Below are 20,374 nucleotides of genomic sequence, written 5' to 3' on the forward strand. Positions count from 1 at the left end.
GCGACGGAGGATGACTGAACCAGTCTAAGACCATAGTGCGTTCAGTGTTTTAGACGGACTGGATGACAGAGGGCTCGCCCATAGGTGTTCAGGATTATGACCGACGGATCGAGCTGAGCCGCGTTCTAGCCATAAGTGCTTCCAGTTATAGAGCAGGCATGCACGACAGCTCTGCCCAGTGAGGTAGACCTCAGCGTTCTTTACGAGAGATGACACCTGACAAGTCCATACTGCCCATATGCTCAGGTTCTAAGAGGCGCAGACTGACACGTCTGCCATAGTGCCTCAGCGTTTAGAGGAATGACACTACAAGTCTGCCGATTTAGTAGCTCAGGGTTAGACGGCAATGACTGACAGCTACTGCCATAGTTAGTCAGCGTTGAGAGAATGACTGACAGTCTGCCAGTAGGCCGCAAGTATAAGCGAAGCGGATGTGACTGGACAGTGTCTGCCATTTAAGTGTATCAGGTTTAGAGCCAATCGACTGCACAGTCGGTGGCGCACCTAGTCGTCAGGGTTGTGTAGAGCGGCATGGAACTGACAGAATCTGCCGGGTTAGTGTTCAGGGTTATGAGGATGACTGACAGTCTGAAATAAGTGCTCCTTCAGCTTCTAGAGCGCATGAACTGCACATCTGGCTCAATAGTCTCCAGAGTTACGAGGACTGACTGACAGAGCTGCTGCCAATACGATGTTCAGGTTAGAGGGCCGATGTGTGACTAACCAGAGTCTGCCATACCGTGACTCAGGTTTTTAGAGGCATGACTGACCAGGTTCATGCCATAGGCCTCCTCAGGAGTTGGTGGTGACGAGTGAATGAGAAACTAACAGGTCTGCCATACGAATGCTCAGGGTTCTAGCGGCAGATGACCATGGACTGTATGCGGTACTGCCCATTACTGCTCAAAAGTCTTAGAGGATGACTGACCAGATCGGTGCCCATAGTCGTTCAGCGTTAGAGGATGACTAACGAGTCCTGCCATACGTAGCTCAGGTTTACGATGGGATGACTGACAGTTCGTGCCATAGTGCATCAGCGTTATAGAGGAATGTGAGATCTGACGAGTACAGACCACATAGTGTCACCGTTTAGATGCAAGTAGTGACTAACAGAGATCTGCCATATGCTCAGTTTCAGAGGATGACTACAGTCTAGCCATAGATTTCTCAGTTAGAGGCAGACTGACAGTCTGCCATAGTCGTCTTCAGTTTTATACTTATTACTTAACATATCTCTTCCATATTCTCATTTTACAATATTCTAATTACTTTACATTCTCTGTCATCATTTCCTGCATCTTTTATATCTATTCACATACGAGGAGGAATCTGGGTTACACGACTCATGAGACTGAATATGGCAATATACTTTAAGCCGAGGAAGCAGCCATTCAACTTGCCATTTCAAGCGTGATACAGTTAAAATACGTTAGCACTTACCAAATAATTTTTCGATGAGCACACAGTCTTACGGCCGGTATGTACTTCTAAAAAGGTGTGTAAAAAGTGTATTATTTTTGACCAACTGTCATGCGCCAAATCACCTATTCTGCACCCCTGCAATAATCGTGGAATTAAAATACACAAAATAAAGCCTAGCCTATCTGCAATATTAACAATCGCTGTTAAAACGTACCCTATATTGTCTACTTAATCTAGTTACATGAAATATTATTCTTCTATGAAGCGCAGGTGAAACGACAGATGGTATGAAGTTCATACACTGTTGTAGGTGATTCAAATCAATGGCCTCTCGCTGCTGGACCAGCCAACCCGTGCGTGCGGAATAAGTGTTATGGAGGTACAGAAATGATTTGGCCATGTACACTTGGAAAAAACAAACTAAATTTTTCCAGCATTTTTCCTGTTACATGTAACATTTATTTAGAAAAATTGGTACATAATGATAGAAACTCCATTCTTGTTTAAAGTATTGTGACATTATTACGCTTGAAAAACTGGTAAATGGCAAGTTGCTGGTAAAGGAATCGCCGTATTCAACACCCTAAGCCAGATTCTGGTTCACGGCTCAGCATATCTGGCTATGCGAGCATAGCAGACATTATCCACCACCCACTGACTGAGTACCCTAGGAGTGATTTCCAATGTTTTTACTGGGCTTCTTCTCTCTGCAGTGCGTGCTAACAGATCAGCGGATTAAGCGATAGAGCAGGTGCACGGGTATTTCTCCAGCGAGCAGGTACAGTAGCAGGCAAACAGATAAGATTGATGAAGGACAGCCAGTCACAGATAAGGTTGATGAATGACAACCAGTCACAGAGAAGGTTAATGAATGACAGCCGGCACAGAGAAGGTTAATGAATGACAGCCGGTCACAGAGAAGGTTAATGAATGACAGCCAGTCACAGAGAAGGTTAATGAATGACAGCCAGTCACAGATAAGGTTGATGAATGACAGCCAGTCACAGATAAGTTGATGAATGACAGCCACACCACATAATGTTGATGAATACACCAGTCACAATAAGGTGATGAATGACAGCCAGGCACAGATAAGGTATGAAGCAGGTCACAAAAGTTGATGAATGACAAGCTCAAGAGAATAATGAATGACAGCCGGTCACAGAGAAGGTTAATGAATGACAGCCGGTCACAGAGAAGGTAATGAATGACAGCCGGTCACAGAGAAGAGTGATGAATGACAGCCAGTCACAGATAGGTTGATGAATGACAGCCAGTCACAGATAAGGTTGATGAATGAAGCCAGTCACAGATAAGGTTGATGAAGGACAGCCAGTCACAGAGAAGGTTGATGAATGACAGCCGTCACAGAGAAGGTTGATGAATGACAGCCGTCACAGATAAGGTTGATGAATGACAGCCAGTCACAGATAAGGTTAATGAATGACAGCCGGTCACAGAGAAGGTAATGAATGACAGCCGGTCACAGATAAGGTTGATGAATGACACGCCAGTCACATAAGGTTGATGAAGGAAGCCAGTCACAGAAGGTTGATGAATGACAGCTCACAGAGAAGTGGATGAATGACAGCGTCCACAGAAAGGTAGAATGAACGCATCAAAGAAGGTAGAATGACAGCCAGTCACAGAGAAGGTTAATGAATGACAGCCGGTCACAGAGAAGAGTGATGAAGGACAGCCGGTCACAGGAGAAGGTTATATGATACAGCCAGTCACAGAGAAGGTTAATGAATGACAGCAGTCACAGATAAGTGATATCGACAGCCGTCACAGAGAAGTTAATGAATGACAGCCAGTCACGAGAAGGATGAAGGACAGCCGGTCACAGAGACGGTTAATGAATGACAGCCGTCACAGAAAGGTTCATGAATGACAGCCCACGTCACAGAATAAGGTTGATGAATGACAGCCAGTCACAGAGAAGGTTATGGAAAGCCAGTCACAGAGAGGTAATGAATGACGCCAGTCACAGATAAGGTTGATGAATGACAGCCAGTCACAGAAGGTTATGAATGACAGCCAGTCACAGATAAGGTTGATGAATGACCCAGTCACAAGATAAGTTGATGAATGGACAGCCAGTCACAGATAAGGGTTGATGAATGACAGCCAGTCACAGAATAGGTTGATGAATGACAGCCAGTCCGTTCACAGTTGTTGATGACAGCCATCACAGACTGAGTGAATGACCACCGTCACAGATAAGGTTGAAATGACAAGTCACAAGAGAATACACCAGTCACAAGATGTGATGAGACACCCAGTCACAAGAAGGTATGATGATGACAGCCGTGCACAAAGAAGGTTAATGAATGACAGGCAGCTCAAGAGGAAGTAGAATGCAGCCAGTCACAAAAGGGATGAAGCAGCCGCACAAGAAAATAAGACAACAGTCACAGAAAGTAATGAATGACAGCAGTCACAGATAAGGTTGATGAATGACAGCCAGGCACAGAGAAGGTTAATGAATGACAGCCAGTCACAGAGAAAGAGTGATGAAGGACAGCCGTCACAGAGAAGTGAATGAATGACAGCCGGTCACAGAGAGGATGAATGACCGCCAGTCACAGATAAGGTTGATGAATGACAAGCCGGTCACAGAGAAGGTTAATGAATGACAGCCCGTCACAGATAAGTTGATGAATGACAGCCGGTCACAGAGAAGGTTATGAATGACAGCCCAGGTCACAGAGAAGTTAATGAATGAGCGCCAGTCACAGAAGAGTGATGAAGACAGCCGGTCGCAGAGAAGGTTAATGAATGACCAGCCGGTCACAGGAAGAAGGTTAATGAATGACAGCCAGTCACAGATAAGGTTGATGAATGACAGCAGTCACAGAGAAGGTTAATGAATGACAGCCAGTCACAGAGAAGATGGATGAAGGACAGCCGGTCACAGAGAAGGTTAATGAATGACAGCCAGTCACAGGAAGGTTCATGAATGACAGCCAGTACAGATAAGGTTGATGAATGACAGCCGGTCACAGAGAAGTTTAATGAATGACAAGCAGTCCAGATAGGTTGATGACAGACGCCGGTCACAGATAAGGTGATGAAGACAGCGGTCCAGCAGATAAGTGATGAATGACAGCCCGGTCACAGAGACATGCTAACCCTCCCCCTTTCCTTCCCCTGCAGGTAATGGACATGCTGAAGTACTTCTCCTGGCAGAGCCTCAGATCAAAGCTGTTAAGCTCTTCAACATGTGAGTGACACAACTCTCATAAAGTTGTGTGTATTACTGTGTAAACAGTAGATAGACGAAAGTATTCGACCCCTTGACTTTTTCCAAATTTTGTTACGTTACAGACGTATTTCTAAAATGGATTAAATATTTAAAAAAATCCTCACAATCAACACACAATACCCCATAATGAGAAAGCGAAAACAGGTTTTATAAATTTTTGCAAGAAAGCAGCTATGAGTTGAAGAAAATGTCCGTAGAATTCCGAGACAGGATTGTGTCCGAGCACCGATCTGGGGAAGAGATCAAAACATTTCTGCAGCATTGAAGGTCCCAAGAACACGTTGGCCTCCATCTTTCTTAAATGGAAGAAGTTTGAACCACCAAGACTTCCTAGAGCTGGCCAAACTGAGCAACATCTCTGGAGAGACCTGAAAATAGCTCCCCATCCAACCTGACAAGAGCTTGAGAGGATCTGCAAAGAAGAATGGGAGAAACTCCCAAAATACAGATGTGCCAAGCTTGTTAGCACATACCCAAGAAGACTTGAGGCTGTAATCACTGCCTAAGGTGCTTCAACAAAGTACTGAGTAAAGGGTCTGAATACTTATGTAAATGTGAATTTTCCGTTTTTTAATTCTTTTATAAAAAAAATATATACATTTGCAAAAAGTCTAAAAACCTGTTTTTTGCTTTGTCAATATGGGGTATTGTGTGTAGATTGATGAGGGGTGGGGAAACGATTTACTCCATTTTAGATAAAGGCTGTAATGTAACAAAATTGAAGAATGTCAAGGGGTCTGATACTTTCCGAACACACTGAACAAAATATACAATTAAATGGTACAATGTTTCAAGTTGGTTGCAGACTGTCCATGTGTAGCCAATGTGATTTATAGGATATTTATTTTATCAGGATATGTTCTACCTGCAGGCTGCAATGTTTATATTTGTTGGCTTCATGCCGGCTATTTTACATAGTTGACAATGGAACTTTTCTTTTTAGGTTTGTATCATTTGCATTTAGATTGGATAGAAATTTTGATTAACCACATGACAATGATATTGAGACACGAAGACATTTATTAAGAAATGAAATGAAAACTGTTTCTCACGAAAATGTGCCTGAATGAAACCATTACTAACATGCAGATCGATAGAAATGGTAAGATAAATTGGCATTCTGCGAAAGCCGTCAGGAGCTGGAGGAGAATAGTTGGCGCCTCTTGAGGTATTTGTCTTATCTCATCAAATCGTAAGCTAAAGCATCAGACGAGCTCAATGCTTATAGTTGATTTTAAACACACATTAGGGTGTGTCTATTAAATGGAGAATACCACGTTTTAAAATGTTCACCAATCTCGTAGTCAAGTCTTGAGTTGCTCAGGTTTAAGAACTCAAGGATGTGTGTTCTCGATCGAGTGTACTCCATGACGACATCAATAGTGTGTCTTAGGATGTTTGTGAGAAAGGCGAGGCGGAGAAACTGACAGTCTGTCAAGTGATTCAGGTTGTGCAGTTAAGCATAGACTGATCTAGCTGCATAGACCATAGTGTTCTCTCTCATCTCTGGAGTGATTGAGGATGACAGAAGTTCCTGTTTTAGTGCTGCGAGTGAGTGTCAAGTTTGGGAGGCGGTTATTAGACTGCGAACGAGGTCTGCCATTTAAGTGTGTACTCGAGCAGTGTGGACTGTCAGTCATCCTCCAAACCTGAAGCACTTATGGCAGACTTGGTCGAGGATTGAATATCCGTCTACATAGACAAGCTTACATAGCACATATATATAGCAGACTGTTCTAGCTCAGGCGCTTGCGTATGTAAATGCAACTGACAGTGCATGCCAACTAATTGGCTAGGCTCAGGCTTTATAGTGCAGTGCATCCTCTATGAACTCATCAGGTCTAGCCATAAGTGCAGCTCTAGGTTTATTGACTGAGTGGCATGACTCAGTCGTATCATGCCATAGCTGTTCAGGATTTAACCCTGAGGAATGAACCTGACAGTCTGCTCATAGGCGAGTGCAGGTATCTTTTACAGGATTACCTGAACATGCTCTAATTGCCATGAGAGTGATCGACTTTTATGGACGGAGATGTCCACTGTACAGTGCTCTATAAACTCGATGCACATAGTGTCATCGAGCGCGTATGACTTTCTCTCAGGTCATGATCCTACTACATCATGACACATAGTGTTGCACGTGAGAGGTTAATGTGACACGGGACTCAGTCTGCCTAGTGAGCTCTACAGGTTTAGAGGATGACTGACAGTCTGCCACTATGGTTGCTCAGAGTAATGGCTGAGGCACTATGCAGGACTGTCATCATCCTCTGAAACTGAGCTGACAGGTCTAGTGCGCATCAAGACTGCTCAGTGGCTATTACTCGTGAGACAACGATGTGAGCTCGACGTCTGCTCATGGGCGTCAGGTCTGGTCAGTCATCCGTGAGTATGACTCGACTAGTCAATGCATCGTGTTCTCAGCGTACCTAGTCCAGATGGCAATTCGACTTGACTCAGTCTGAACATCTGTAGCTCACTGAGGCAGACTTCAGGCACCTCTAAACTTAGCGAGACGATGAGTGAGCGTGCGACGAGAGTCTGCGGTCCACTACGTGTGCTCCATTTAGAGGCATGACTGCATCAGCTACATGCCATGTTGTCAGAGCTATTAGAGGAATGTCTGACGAGTCATGCCATACGGCTCAGCTGTTTAGAGGATGGCACTGACTAGCTCTCCATAGTAGTTCCTGGTTTAAAGGACACTGACGGTATCTAGTCTGCCATAGCGAGCTCAGGTTAATAGGGATCGTAGCTGCAGAGAGGTCTGCATCCACTTTAGCTCCGTTAAGCGTCTTCAGGAGGAATGCGACTCCGAACTGAGGCAAGAGCTCTCTAGCGTCATAGTCTGCTCAGTTTCTATAACGACTGAGCACGACAAGGACGGACAGTGTATTGGCCATCGACTGCCAGTTAGTGTGTCAGGCTATTCATCGAGTGATGACACTAGCATCCAAGTCTACCCATAGTATTGCAGTAGTGACTCTCAGGTTGGCAAGGATGAGACTCTGATCGATCATAGATCTGCCACTATGGTCTCAGCGGAGCTTTAAGTGGCAGACGAGGTGTCAGTCATCCATGTTAACTCGACTCAGTAGCTGAGCCTATAGGCATGAATCATACTCTCTCAGTTCAATTGCCTTTGCTACAGGTCTGACCATCAATGGAAACTGCTTTCAAGTTGGGCAGACTGAGGATTGCACGGACAGAGTCTGGTCCATCAGAGTGTGTCAGGTTCCTGTGAAGGCATTAGACTGAACAGTCTGCCATAGGGCTGCAGAATTTGCACGAGTGATAGTGGACCTGACAGGCTGCTGCTCCATAGCATGCTGATATTCTATAGCCAGATTACCTTGTTTGGAGAGACTAGGCAGACTGTCATAGACTGACTCAGTCATTGCATAGTGCTCCTCAGGATTTAGCACTGGAGAGGACACATGAACTACAGAGTCTTGCCTTGTTCATAGTGCTGAGTCAGGCTCTGCGAGAAGACATCGTGAAAACTGCACAGTCTGCCATAGTGCTCATAGGTTGCGCAGGACAATGACTCTCAGTGCACTCACTATTGCTCTGAGCATACACTGAAGCATTTAATGAGGCAGGAGTGGACGTTCCAGCTTGCATCACGTCTTGCATAAGTGCTTCAGGTGTTGCGCTTACGAGGATTGACTGAGCAAGATGTACTGCTCATTCAGTGCTCATACGCTTAATACTCTGAGAGACGCGAGCGGAACAGTCTGCCGAGCTGACTCTGTCGGACGTCATCTCGGCTAATAACTCTGAACCACTATGCAGACTGTCAGTAGAGGTCCTCCAAATGCGCTGACTGAACAGTCTGCCATAGTGTTCAGGTGTAATGAGCAGGAGTAGCTTACTTCACGGTACGAGTGCTCCTCTAGACCATCCTGTAGCACTCAGTTTAGATGGCAATGAGCTGGACATGTCTCCCTCTAGTGCTCAGTTATGGACGATGCTACTAAAGCCGTAGCGCGACTACTGCTCATAGCTAGACTGTTCAGGTTTATCGAGTGCCTCTATGACTGACAGCCTCTGCGCATAAGTGCTCAGGAGTTCTAGAGGCATTATGGCATAGACTGGATTCGAGTACTGCACTCACACCTATCGTGCTACAGGTTATAGAGGATGTGAGACTCGAGACAGTTTCTGCCATAGTGTTGCAGAGTACTTACGCAGTGTAGTCATATCGCTACTGTGAAACACTCGAGCTCACTCTTGCTACTGTGCTCTACAGCGTGTTCATATCTTGTGAGAGACATGGACTGACAGTCTAGCGAGTGGCTCAGTTTACTGTACGATAGGTACATGACTGACGTATCAACCTATACAGCCGTAGTGCTCTCATCTAGGGGCTCTAGTGAAGCAGTGTCAGTTCATCCTCTAATTGAGAACCTGCGACAAGCGATCTGCCATATGTGCTCAGGTTAGAGTATGACTCGAATGACAGCTCTGCCATCAGTACTCACAGGTTCTTAGAGGCATGACTGACAGCTCAATAGCCATAGTGATGAATTACACGTTTAGTAGGATGCAGACTATTCAGTTGCATCCTCATGAGAGCCTACGTGACAGATGCAACTGCTGCCATAGTGTTCATGGATTTGAGAGGATCGACTGACGGACCTCTGCAGTCTGTCCATACGCGTGCTTACAGAGGTTTGGAGGCATGACGACAAGTCTGCCGTCGATAGTCACCGCTGTACAGGGTTTACTATAAGAGGAATGACTGACAGTTGCCATCATGTTGAGGTTTAGAGGGATGACTGAACAGTAACCTGCGAATAGCTGTTCAGCTGTTTGGAGGCGAGTAGCGACGTGACAGTGTCAGTGCCGGCGAAAATCAGTGTTCTAGGTTTAGAGGGAAAGTGGACAATGACAGAAATCTGCCATCAAGTGCTTCAGGTTTCAAACCACGTCGCCATCCCAACTCTTGAAACCAGAATGGTCCGAACTGGAGCCGTGAGATCGGAGTTCGTAAGAACCTTTTAAAGGAGAAATATATTTTTTCAACGGTTTCACCAACTAAAATTAAATACATTCGGAAGTCTACAGAAAATCGACTTGTTCTTAAACTTCGGACTGAATCGATTGTGAGATACCGGGTCTTGAACCATTTTTAAGCAACTCCTCATTAGCGCGGGCATTATATAGACACACCAAAATATGTCGTATGAATAAAAAGACTCAACACTATCAAGGCGATGTCTGACGCGTCGAATACTGAACTGCGTTAAGCTTCACGGAGTTTTGCATGACGATTAAGACAAATACGTCTAGCCAGGCAGGAGAGGGGGCCCGCTAACTTCTCTCTCCTCGCAAAGACTCACTCGACGGGGTGCGTTTCGTGTCAGATGGCAGACGGTTGCCCAGGTCATCCTCGAAACCTGAACACAGTGAGACGGTCAGTCACCTGCTAAACCGGACAGAGGGCAACTGGGCAGGCATCCTCAACCGAGCACTATGGCAGGACGGGCAGGCAGCGCAAACCGGGCAGAGGCAGAGGTCAGCAAAGCCGCCCAAACCGGAACCGAGGCAGCGGGCAGTCAGCCGCCCCAAAACCCTACCGAAATGCCGCCGCCCCCCCAAAAAAATTTTGTTTCTTGTTTTTAACTCAAGGCCAAGCTCGTCCAGTACTCTACCATCTTTCTATAAACGAGTCTGCATGTGGGAGCTAAGATGTTTCATTCAGGCCACCATTATTCTCGGAGCACGCACTCAAGTGAAGGAACGGAAGAACACAAGTTTCATTCTCGATTTACTAATAAATGATACTTCTGGAATAGGTCCTCCAAAGTATCGGATATGTCGGCAATGTTCAAGGCAGGAAATATCCTAGTCGCCGACAATACTAACATGCTAAAATGGATAACAAACTAACAAAGAAGAAGTTTCAAATTGTGCCAAACATGTGGTGTAAAAATAGCCAGGCATGGAAGCCAACAATATAAACATTGCAGCCTGCAGGTAGAAAGTATCACCTGATAAAAATAAATATCCTATAAAAATCACTATTGAAGCGAGCACAGACTAGAACAGTCGCTGCGCAAGCAACTTGAAAACAGTCCTGCCTACCATTTAGTTGTCCTATAATCTGGTTCAGTGTGTTTCAGGAAACGGAATATTTCAGACCCCTGTTGCATTCTTACAGACATTTTGTTACATTGACCCGCAACTTATTCTAAAAATGGAGGTGTAAATCTCTTTTCCCCGAGCCCTCATTCAGATCTACACACAAATACCCCTCAATTACATGACAATCCAAGAATAAACAGAGTTTAATTAGACATTTATTGCACAATGGTGTAAATATTATTATTTATTTATAAAGAATTGAAAAAACGCAGGAGAAACCATTCATTCATTTAAGATTCATAAGTAGTTTCACGACCCTATTTACCTCCTTTTCAGTACTGATGAATTCAGAGCACTATACCAGCCTAAGAATTGGGCAGACGGTCACAGGCAAATCCGCAAACCTGAGTTGATTACGCCACAGCCTCATAAGATCGTGTCTCTGGAGGGTATCGATGTGCGAACAGAAGCTTGCACACCCTCTGCGTAATTTTGGGAAACGTTTCTCCCAGTTCTTCTTTGCAGATCCTCTCAGAGGCTCTCCGTCGGTTATGGCAAGATATAGGGGCCGAGCTATTTTCAGGTTCTCTCCAGAGATGTTGCTCAGTTTTGGCTGCCAAGGCTCTAGAGGAAGTCTTTGGTGCGTGTCCAAACTATCTATCCATTTCAGTAAAGAATAGGCAGAAGCCCAACGTGGTTCTTAGGACGGCTTCAAGGATAGCTGCAGGAACTGTGTTTTGAGTACTCGTCCGCCAAAGATCCGGAGCCCTGCCTCGGAGCACGAGATCCAGAATGTTCTCGGTGAACTCTGCAGGACGGACAATTTCCTTTCAAGCAACCCTCATAATGACATAGAGACATATATACATAATAACATAAAGTAATATATAAACAACCTTTCTCCTTCTCACTCGATAACCTGGGGTATGTGTGTTGATATGAACACTTGAGCGATTTTGTTGCAAATAAGTTTAAATCCCATCTATGATAAGTACCGTTCATAAACGCTTAACCGTACAAAAGCAATCATTGGGCCAAAAGGTAACATCCTGGACGGGAGCTGCTTCTGAATCTTTCCGTCTATACTTTACTGTTTACACAGTAAATACACACCAACACTTGAGTAGTGACAAGCTCTTGTAAGGTGCATGTCACTCGACAATTGTATGCCACAGCAGCCCTTTAAAACTATGTTGATTCCTCGAGGCTCCGCTGCCCAGGAGCACCGAAAGAGACCAGAACAGGAGTACCGTCAGCATTGAGTACCTGTATTACTGGCAGGCGTACAAGGGAGAGAGGGGCGTTCCTAGGACAATGTCTCTGTGACCGGGACTGTCATTCAGGTCGAACCTCAATCGTGTGAACTCGGTGCATGTCCGCCGAGACGAGGCAGACTGTCAGTTCATCAAGCTCTCATCTGGTGAACCGGCGTTCACTCGATCAACCTTAAATCTGGGACTGAGCTGTTCACATTTCGATAATAACCGTGCCTTGATGACCGGAACCTGTTCATTCGCTCAAGCACTTACCTCTGCTGAAACTAACCGCTGTCATCTCCACTGGACGCCTTCTGCTGGTGACTCGGGCTGTCATTCCCATTAACCCTACTGTGACCGCGGCTGTCTTCATCTCTGCTCAATGTGCGTGGCATGTCATTCATAGACCTTCTCTGTGACTGGGCTGTCATTCATCAACCTTATCATGGGATGGCTGTCCATTGCATTAAATCGCTTCTCTAGTGGACCGCCTGGCAATTCACTTAACCTTCTCTGCCCAGACCGGCTGTCCTAGCATGCCCACTGCCTTCATCTTCGTGACTGGCTGTATCATTCATTAATCTTCTCTGTGAGCGGGCGGGTCAGTTCATTAACCCTCTGTGACCGGCTGTCATTCATCAAACCTTATCTGTGACCGCTGTTCATTCATTAAAACCTCTCTGTGACGCGCTGATCATTCCAATCAACCTTATCTGTTGACTGGCCTTGTCATGGGGCCATGAACCTTTCGCTGTTGACCGCGCTGTCATTCATTAACCTTCTCTGTTGACCGGCTGTCCTTCAATCACTTCTTCTTCTGTGACTGGCTGTTCATTCATTAAACCTTGCTGTGAACTTGGCTGTATTCATGCAACCTTATCTGTGGACTTGGGCTTCAATTCATAACCTTCTCTGTGAACTGTGCTGTCATTCATTAACCTTCTCTAAGTCTTGACCGGCTTTGTCCGTTTCAGTGCACTCTTCTTGGCTGACTGGCCTGTCCATCTTCGTATTTAACTTCTCTGTGACTGGCTGCTCATTTAATTTAACCTATCTCTGGTGACCGGACTGTCCATTCATCAACCTTATCTGTGACTGAGACTTGTACGATTCATACAAAACATATCTACTGGTGGACCGGCTGATCATTATAGTCAAACTGTGATCCGTGACTGGCGTGTCAGTTGTCATCAGACCTTAGCTCTGTGACTTGGGGGCTCCATTCAGTGCAAGCTTTTAATCCGTGTGGGAACTGGGGCGGCGTTGTCCGCATCAGAGGCTTTTTATCTTGACGTCGTGAAGGGCGTGTGGCATTCGAATCAACCTTATCTGTGACTGGCTGTCAATTCATAGGAAGGTACAAGCAACGTTATCATGTGGATCTGGGCTGGATCATGTCCGGAAGCGTCAAGACGCTTATGAGAAGCCTCGATGAGACGTGGGCAAGGAGCAGGACAGTGTCCGATTCGGCTTAACGGAGATAGCAGAGCGCGTTAAGATCGTGGGAGCTTGGCTTGTCATGTCAAGCTTAGCGCCCTTGACGATCTGTGTGAACTGTCGTGGGCTATGTGTTGTCATTCGGGATCAACCGTGTAAGGATAAGACTGTGACTGGCGTCATTATGCACGCCCCTCTACGGGTTGCCAGCTTGTAGAGGGATGGCTCGTAACCAGGAGGGCCAATATTGCTTCCAGGTTGTACTGAGGTGATTTGACAGTTCAACTGAGCCCAGATAAGTGCTGCGTCTGAGAGTCTCTGTGAATGACTGACAGCCTGAGTGAAGGGCTGCGATGGCGGAGAGGATTAGGGCACTAACAGAGCCGGAATAGTGCATGTCAGGTGTAGCGGAAAGGGAGACAGCCTTTCGATCGCTGTGACGTGGGGCAGCTGGTAATCATGTCAGGACATGACTAGAGGTACCCCTCCTACTGATTGACGCGTGGGCTTTCCTAGCGTATTGAAGAAACCGTCTTGTGGGAGACCGTGAAGCTGGTCCGCTCCTAGCACTCCACTTCTTCTTGTGAAGCGTGGCGAATGGTGCATGTGCATTGAGACCTTCTCTGTAGGACTGGCTGGACTCTACAGGTTTGCACTCAAACCTTATTCGTTGCCAGAGGTGATGGGCTCATTCATATAGGCCTTCTATCTGTTGGAACGACCCAGCGTGCCCAGTTGTAACATTCAATTAACCTTGCGGCTCTGTAGGACGCTGGAGACTGTGGACTGTCCATGAGCCGCCGTGCCTTTATACATCTCGTTCTCTAGTGTGAGGCCGGCTGTTGCAATGGTCATTAACCTATGCGTCATGTGACTCCTGGACAGGGCGCCGCCATGTCATTCATATAACCTGGGCTGCTGAAGATGACGTGGGGCGTTGTCATTCATTAACCTATGGATCTGTGGCAAGGAGACCGACGTGTCAGGTGCATTCAACCTTCAGACAGGACTGGTGGAGCTGGCTAGAAAAGCGGTGTCATTCGATCAAACTTGTGCTGATGAACCTGGCTAATCGTACCTTCAGTTCAACACTGTATCCTGTGACGGGCTGTCAGTTCATCAGACACACAATCAGGTAGTCTGGTGGAACCGGGCTCGTCATTCATTAACGCTTCCTCTTAGACCGGGCTGTCATGTCATTAACCTTATCTGTGACTGGCTTTCACTCTCATCAACCCTTATCTGTGCACCGGCTGGCATTCGATCAAACTTCTCGTAAGAACGGCTGTCGATTCATCAGAGACAGCTTCCTACTTGACTGGTGTCCTTCATCAACCATTATCTGTGACGTGGCTGTCATTCTCAACTTATCTGTGACTGGCTGTCATTCATCACCTTATCTGTGTACTGGCTGTCATCATCACTCTTCTCTGTGACCGGCCTGTCATTCATTTAACACGTTCTCTGTGACCGGCTTGTCATTCAATAACCTTCTCTGTGACCCGGCTGTCATTCATTAACCTTCTCGGTGGACGGCTGTCATTCATCAACCTTATCTGTGAACCGGCTGCCATTCATCAACCTTATCTTCTGTGACTGGCTGTCATTCATCAACCTTATCTGTGACTGGCTGTCATTCATCAACCTTATCTGTGACTGGCTGTCATTCATTAACCTTCTCTGTGACTGGCTGTCATTCATTAACCTTCTCTGTGACCGGCTGTCATTCATTAACCTTCTCTGTGCCCGGCTGTCATTCATTAACCTTCTCTGTGACTGGTTGTCATTCATCAACCTTATCTGTGACTGGCTGTCCTTCATCAATCTTATCTGTTTGCCTGCTACTGTACCTGCTCGCTGGAAAAGTACCCGTGCACCTGCTCTATCGCCTTAATCCGCTGATCTGTTAGCACGCACTGCAGAGAGAGAAGAAGCCCAGTAAAAACCATTGGAAATCACTCCTAGTGTACATAAATCAGTCAGTGGTGTGGATAATGTCTGCTATGCTCGCCATAGCCAGATAGCTGAGCCGTGAACCAGAATCTGGGCTTACAGGAGGTGTTGAATACGGCGATTCTCCTTTAAGCCAGTCAACTTGCCATTTACCAGTTTTTCAAGCGTAATAATGTCACAATACTTTAACAAAGAATGGAGTTTCTATAGACATTATGTACCAATTTTTTTCTAAATAAATAGTTACATGTAACAGGAAAAAATGCCTGGAAAAAATTTAAGTATTGTTTTTTACCAAGTGTACATGGCCAAATCATTTTCTGTACCTCCAATAAAAATCACTTATTACTGCCACGCACGGGTTGGCTGGTCCAGCAGCAGGAAAGGCCATTGATTTGATCACCTACAACAGTGTATGAACTTCATACCAATCTGTCGTTTCACCTGCGCTTCATAGAATGCAATAATATTTCATGTAACTAGATTAAGTAGACAATATAGGGTACGTTTTACAGCGATTGTATATTTCTAGATAGGCTAGGCTTTATTTTGTGTATTTTAATTCCACGATTATTGCAGGAGGTGCAGAATAGGTGGATTTGGCGCATGWTCAGTTGGTCAAAAATAATACCTTTTTACACCTTTTTAGAAGTACATACCGGCCGTAAAGACTGTAGTTGCTCATCGAAAAATTATTTGGTAAGTGCCTAACGTATTTTAACTGTATCACGCTTGAACATGGCAAGTTGAATGGCTGCTTCCTCGGCTTAAAGTATAATTGCCATATTCAGTCTCATGAGTCGTGTAAACCCAGATTCTCATTCGGCTGACAAAGTCGTTCAGGTGTTAAAGTATTTTATTAGCCACTTGGGTTAACTGAACCAAACTTACCTTCCTGATTTCGTCTAAGACGATGTCGAATGATTTCTTGTCCATGTTTAATTGGATAACACGATCTCGGATCCTCAGTGTTACTCCTTGATTAAATAGCCACCTGGCTGTCTAGCTTGAGTCAGTGGACGTGAGTTAGCTAACGTTACAGTACAATCAATATAACTGACATAATCTAAAAACGGACAAACTACTGGTAGCTTACTATTAAAATAGAGCTATACACTTCATAATGCGACTTTAAGACAAAGTATATTCACAAACGGCACAGTATTTGCGACGTTTTCTTTGTTGTCCTCGTTCAAATCTATTGCTAGCTAGTTAGCTAGCAAGAAAGTGCTGCAAAGCTGTGTAGACTGGKTACTTGACAGCTTGGCTAATGTTAGCTTAACTCTGCAGTTTGTTAGCCCAGAGCAGAAAGGGTCAAATGATCTATGGAAAATTAATACATCAATTAATTCATCCAACCGAAGCGTTTGACAACGTCTATCGTATGTACATTTAGTTTATCGACATATTTTGAACTGTACATAACAGCCACATTAAACTAAGCCGCTAACAGCGCTGCGACAACTTTCTTTGTTAGGACCCCATTCAAAAACATGAGTAAAAATATCACTTTCTCAGAACAAATATTTTAGTTTGAAGTGAAACTATATATTAACACAAATGATGATACGACCATTGTATTCTCATATTTTATTTAGGGAGATACTGTGAGGTAATAGATTTATTGATCATATTTTCAATCAGGCAGCGCGGCGCAAACAGGCACATTTTTTAATACCCTTGAGGAAGTAGACACGAAAATGTCGTTGGATCTGTGAGAAGTTGGCAAATATTTATTTATACTTGTATTTTGTGTTGATTCGAGTAAAATGGACAGATTCACATGGTCAAATGGTCTTCTGGAAATGAATGAAACATTGGTGATTCAACAACGAGGTGTCAAACTTTATGACGGAGAAGACAAGGTATGACGTTAACTAGCTCGCATTGCCCAGCAAGGAAAACAGCTAGTTACCCAAGTTGGTAACGTTACATTGTTAGCTAGCCATCTAGCTAAATGTGTTCTTTGAAATAGTGGAATAAATCTAGTCAACTAGCTAATCGGAAATAAAATAACGATAAAAAATTATAAAAATAACAAGCATGGGCGTGTTTTTGCCTTGACAAACATGTGTACGAGGTCATTGTTGATGTTTACAACAGTGCTGTCAGACTAAATACACATTTCTGCCTGCCRCATATCTGACCGTTTGTTMTCCCTCTCTCGCTCTGTCTTTCCACCAGGCCAAGTTGGATGTTGGAATTGCTCTGCTGAGTACTCACCAGTTAATATGGAGGGACCTGAAGAATAATGTACAGTGACACTTCATAAAAATATACAATCTATGGGTAACACCCACCACAGCTTTATCTGCCTATTAGCCAGTGTGATTTTTGATGCTTTTCTTGACCTTTTCCATGTACCTGATATAATGGTGTCTAGTATTTACTCTCTTAACGTGTGTGTGTGTGTGTGTGTGTGTGTGTGTGTGTGTGTGTGTGTGTGTGTGTGTGTGTGTGTAGGAATGCTGCATAGCCATACCCCTTTCTCAGATCATCTACTTTGAGGAACAAGCTGCGGGTATCGGAAAGAGGTGACTCCTAATTAAACCATGTAGCCTATTGAAACAGTACCCACCCCTTTGTAGCAGGACAACTCACATGTCACATGTATGTACGCGTGACTACTGTAAGTCGCTTGGATAAAACAGAACATCCCCTCTCTCTTGGCTATGCTTTCATCATTGATATATGACAGAACATCCCCTCTCGACTATGCTTTCATCATTGATCTATGACAGAACATCCCCTCTCGACTATGCTTTCATCATTGATCTATGACAGAACATCCCCTCTCGACTATGCTTTCATCATTGATCTATGACAGAACATCCCCTCTCTCTCTTGACTATGCTTTCATCATTGATCTATGACAGAACATCTCCCCTCTCTCTCTTGACTATGCTTTCATCATTGATATATGACAGAACATCTCCCCTCTCTCTCTTGACTATGCTTTAATCATTGATCTATGACAGAACATCTCCTCTCTCTTGACTATGCTTTCATCATTGATCTATGACAGAACATCTCTCTCTCTCTCTGACGCTGCAGTGCCAAGATAGTGGTCCACCTGCACGCTTCCCCGGCCAATAAGGAGCCAGGACCCTACCAGCAGAGCAAGTTCTCCTACTTCAAACTGTCCTTCAAAGAGCATGGACAGATAGAGGTAGTAGTCATTTAATAGTATTATTACTATTATAGTATTATCATTACTACTATAGTATTATTATTTTTTACTAGTATAGTATTACTATTATAATATTATTATTAATATTATTATAATTGCCGGTATAGTATTATTATTGTAGTATTAGTATTAATATTATACTATTACTATTAGGATATTAGTAGTATTATTAATATTATTATACTCACTGGTATGGTATTATTATGATAGTAGTATTATTATAGTAGTATTATTAACATTATAGTAGCGGTATTATTACTGCTATAGTAGCATTATTATTATTGCTATTGTAGTAGTAGTATTGCCAGTATAGTAGTATTATTAGTACTTACGTATATATAGCTGGGGTATTATTGAGTACTAGTATAGTAGTATTATTCATTGCTGTTATAGTCAGTATTATTACTGGCATAGTAGTATGTATTAGTACTACTATTGTAGTAGTATTATATACTATTATAGTATGCATATTTTTATTACTATTGTATAGTATTATATTATTATTTACTATATTAGTATTATTATCTGCAGTTATAAGTAGTATTATTTAGTATTACGTATAGCAGTATTATTACTGCATAGTAGATTTTAGTACTATACTGTTAGATAGTATTATTAGTACTATTATAGTAGTGCTATTATTATTACTATTATAGTAGTATTATTATTATTACTATTTAGTTAGTATTACTGTTATTACTGGTTAGTATGTTATGTAGTATTATTACTATTCGTAGTAGTATTATGTACTGTATTTATATAGTAGTATTATTGTTACTGTTATAGTAGTGCTATTTTATTACTATATATGAGTAGTGTTATATATCATTAGTATATTATAGCAAGTAGTATTTACCGGTATATCGTATATTATTATTACTATGATATTAGTAAGTGATTATTAGTACTATTTAGTAATATTGTTACTATTGCCGTTATAGCAGGTCATTAACTGCAGTGAATTTTTTATAATAATTACTATATTTTAGGTAGCTTATTATTTACTTTTATAGTAGTATTATTAGTATTACCGTTATAGTAGTAGTATTAGTACCATTATATTAGTAGTATTATCGCTATTATGGTAGTAGTATTATTACTATTATGTAGTACTACTACTATTACTATTACAGTTGTATTATTATTATTACCATTATAGTAGTATTATTACTATTATAGTATTTTTATTATTGCTGTTATAGTAACATTATTATTATTATTATTACTATTATAGTAGTATTATTAGTACCATTATAGTAGTATTATTAGTATTACTATTATAGTAGTATTATTAGTATTACTATTATAGTAGTATTATTAGTACTATTATAGTATTATTATTACTGTTATAGTAGTATTATTATTACTATTGTAGTAGTGGTAGTATTATTGCTATTATAGTATTAGTATTAGTACTATTGTAGTAGTATTACTATTATAGTAGTATTCTTATTGCTATTATAGTAGTAGTATTATTACTGTTATAGTAGTAGTATTATTACTGTTATAGTAGTAGTATTATTACTATTATAGTAGTGTTATTATATGTAGGCCGTACTAACATTTACATTTGAGTCATTTAGCAGATGCTCTTATCCAGTGCCGTCATCGTACTTGGCAGTCAGTAGTCGTTTATTGTTATTAAAGGCTGTATTTGTAAAAGCTGAATTACTGTACACAACACAGTAGCTAGTGACACTATGGGAGTAGTACCATTGGATACTGGCTAGTGACACTATGGGAGTAGTACCATTGGAT

The 20,374-nt window shown here is 43.0% G+C and overlaps 2 protein-coding genes across 2 annotated transcripts in view; one reads left to right on the top strand and one right to left on the bottom strand.

Moving 5' to 3' along the window:
• Positions 1–16,880, bottom strand: part of proser1 (proline and serine rich 1) — a 55,929-nt gene extending 39,049 nt beyond the window's left edge. The window contains 2 exon segments of the mRNA XM_070440971.1: positions 15,324–15,389; positions 16,318–16,880. Of these exon segments, the coding sequence (XP_070297072.1) occupies positions 15,324–15,389; positions 16,318–16,362 (111 nt within the window). The 5' untranslated portion in view covers positions 16,363–16,880.
• Positions 16,881–17,087: 207 nt separating this feature from the next.
• The window catches only part of vps36 (vacuolar protein sorting 36 homolog), a 16,060-nt gene continuing 12,773 nt past the window's right edge, over positions 17,088–20,374 (top strand). The window contains exons 1-4 of the mRNA XM_024142569.2: positions 17,088–17,291; positions 17,611–17,679; positions 17,890–17,960; positions 18,481–18,595. Of these exons, the coding sequence (XP_023998337.2) occupies positions 17,196–17,291; positions 17,611–17,679; positions 17,890–17,960; positions 18,481–18,595 (351 nt within the window). The 5' untranslated portion in view covers positions 17,088–17,195. The remainder of the gene's footprint in view (positions 17,292–17,610; positions 17,680–17,889; positions 17,961–18,480; positions 18,596–20,374) is intronic.

The sequence above is a fragment of the Salvelinus sp. IW2-2015 genome, unplaced genomic scaffold (assembly GCF_002910315.2).
Source record: "Salvelinus sp. IW2-2015 unplaced genomic scaffold, ASM291031v2 Un_scaffold3256, whole genome shotgun sequence".
Classification (NCBI taxonomy): Eukaryota; Metazoa; Chordata; class Actinopteri; order Salmoniformes; family Salmonidae; genus Salvelinus; species Salvelinus sp. IW2-2015.